This window comes from Acanthisitta chloris, unplaced genomic scaffold (genome assembly GCF_000695815.1).
Source record: "Acanthisitta chloris isolate BGI_N310 unplaced genomic scaffold, ASM69581v1 scaffold36388, whole genome shotgun sequence".
Taxonomy (NCBI): domain Eukaryota; kingdom Metazoa; phylum Chordata; class Aves; order Passeriformes; family Acanthisittidae; genus Acanthisitta; species Acanthisitta chloris.
Window position 1 is genome coordinate 1 of NW_008687076.1, and position 1,903 is coordinate 1,903.

At 60.9% G+C, this 1,903-nt stretch overlaps 1 protein-coding gene across 1 annotated transcript in view; it reads right to left on the bottom strand.

Annotated features, from left to right (window-relative positions):
* Positions 1-13: 13 nt before the first annotated feature.
* PAN2 (PAN2 poly(A) specific ribonuclease subunit) overlaps positions 14-1,903 on the bottom strand; it is a gene marked incomplete at both ends in the record, with an annotated part of 10,600 nt that continues 8,710 nt past the window's right edge. The window contains 7 exons of the mRNA XM_009080460.1: positions 14-280; positions 380-473; positions 599-778; positions 1,077-1,220; positions 1,341-1,498; positions 1,577-1,667; positions 1,774-1,833. Coding sequence (XP_009078708.1) covers positions 14-280; positions 380-473; positions 599-778; positions 1,077-1,220; positions 1,341-1,498; positions 1,577-1,667; positions 1,774-1,833 — 994 coding nt within the window. The remainder of the gene's footprint in view (positions 281-379; positions 474-598; positions 779-1,076; positions 1,221-1,340; positions 1,499-1,576; positions 1,668-1,773; positions 1,834-1,903) is intronic.

Genomic DNA, 1,903 nt, shown 5'->3' on the forward strand with positions numbered 1-1,903 from the left:
CATCTGCGGGGACGGAGGGGGGTGAGGGAGTGTGGGGAGGGGGCGCGGGGAGAGGGCAGAGGGGGCGGTGGCAGTGCCTTACGCTTGGGGCTGCTCTGGCTGTCAGGCTCAGGCACCTTCCAGTCCAACTTTCGGCCCTTCTCATAGAGCCCCTTGAGCACTTTGCGGAAGTCCTCGGGCTCAGCGCCCTGAGGGCTCAGCTCCAGGTACTTGCGGTATAGCTGCAGCGCCGTGCGCGCATCCTCAATGCTGTCATGGGTCTCTCCCTGGATCTTCAGGTCTGTGGGGAGACCCTCAGTCAGAGAGGGCCCCGGGGGGGACCATGGGGACATTCTACCCTGCTCCTGCCCCTCCCGGATCCAAGGGTTCAGCCACTGACCCAGGAAGTACCAGGCAAGGAAGCGCAGGGAGATCATCCTCTTCCTTGGGATGTGGAAGAGATAGACAGTGTCGATCACCTGGTCCTTGGGCACCTGGAGAGCAAAGAGGGTCCTGCTGCCAGGGCAGGGGGGCTGCCACAGAGGGGTGAGCCACAGCACAGCATGGCCAGCCCCACCCCGAAACCCCCGGAGGGAGGGAGAGGGCTTGGTACTGTCACCATTAGGTTAATGACACGGAAGTCCTTCTGCAGCCCATGGCCCACAAACTTGACGCCCACATCGATGAGGAAGCGAAGTTTCAGGTAGGTGGATTTGAGGGTAGTCAGATGCTTAGAGGAGATCTTGGCATCCAGGTCTCCTGGCTTGATCCCTGAGTACTGGGTCAGGTAATCCACTACCTGGAGAGACCAGGGCCCATGGAGGTGGGCTAGGAGGGCTGAGGTTTTCAGCCCCCTCCCCAGTTCCCCTCCCAGCATCCCAGGGAGGGGGCTGTCATTGCAGATGTCCCTCCATGGAGTAGGACAACAGCCCCAGTTGACTGTGGAGCACACGTGTGTCCAGTGAGGTCACCTCAGAAGACACGAGTCCATGTGGAGCACCCGGGTGTCCAGGTGAGGTGACCATCACTAGTAGAGTGGGTCTGTGTCCTCCCTGGAGGTCTAGAGAGCTGTGTGAGGCCAGGTGAGAGCCCCATACCTGCTCCTGGGTGGAGATATAGTCATCGATGAAGGGTACCCCCTCATTAGGGCCCTGCCCACGCACACAGGTGATCCGAGCCACCGACATCTGGCTGGGCTTGATGGTGGATTTGGTCCCATCACTGCGCAGCTCGGCCTCTTCCTGTGACAGGTGACAGAGGTGGTAACCGACACCTCCAGCCGTCTCCATGAGGACCAGGCACACCCAGAGGGGCTGTCCCAGTGCCCCATCCCCCCATCCCCTGTCCCAGGACTCCCTGACCTCGTTCAGTGTGACAAATTCTGCATCCAGCCCCACCAGGTCGCCTGCCTGTGGCATCTCGCTCAACATGAGAGGGATGAAGGTGGCATGGCACTTGCGCTGCTTGCGAGCCAGCGAGGCCTCAGCCAGCAGCACACTGGCCTCGATGGGGTTCTTGACTGCAAGGAAAGGGGAAGGGAGCTCAGTGGTGAGCCGGCACGGCCAGCCAGGCAGCCACTTCCACCCCAGACACTCACTGACAAGGTTGTACTTGGCGTTAAGGTTCCTCCGGGCATAGTACAGGATGGCTGGCACCTTCCAGCTCATGTCAAACTGCACAGCCTCACACTGCAAGGGAGGGGGAACAGTGTGAGGCAGCCTGGGGGTCTCCATGGGGTCCCCACAGCCATGGTGTCACCTCATGCACGGCCAGACTGCAGCCGCAAGTGCTCACCTTGTCCACAGGTTCGATGAGGAAGTCATTGAAGAGGTACCACTGCTGGTGTGTGACTCCCTGCAGGGAGAGGCACAGGCACAGCCTTAGGGGCACCCCCTAGGCAAGTGCAATGACTCTTCTGCCAGTT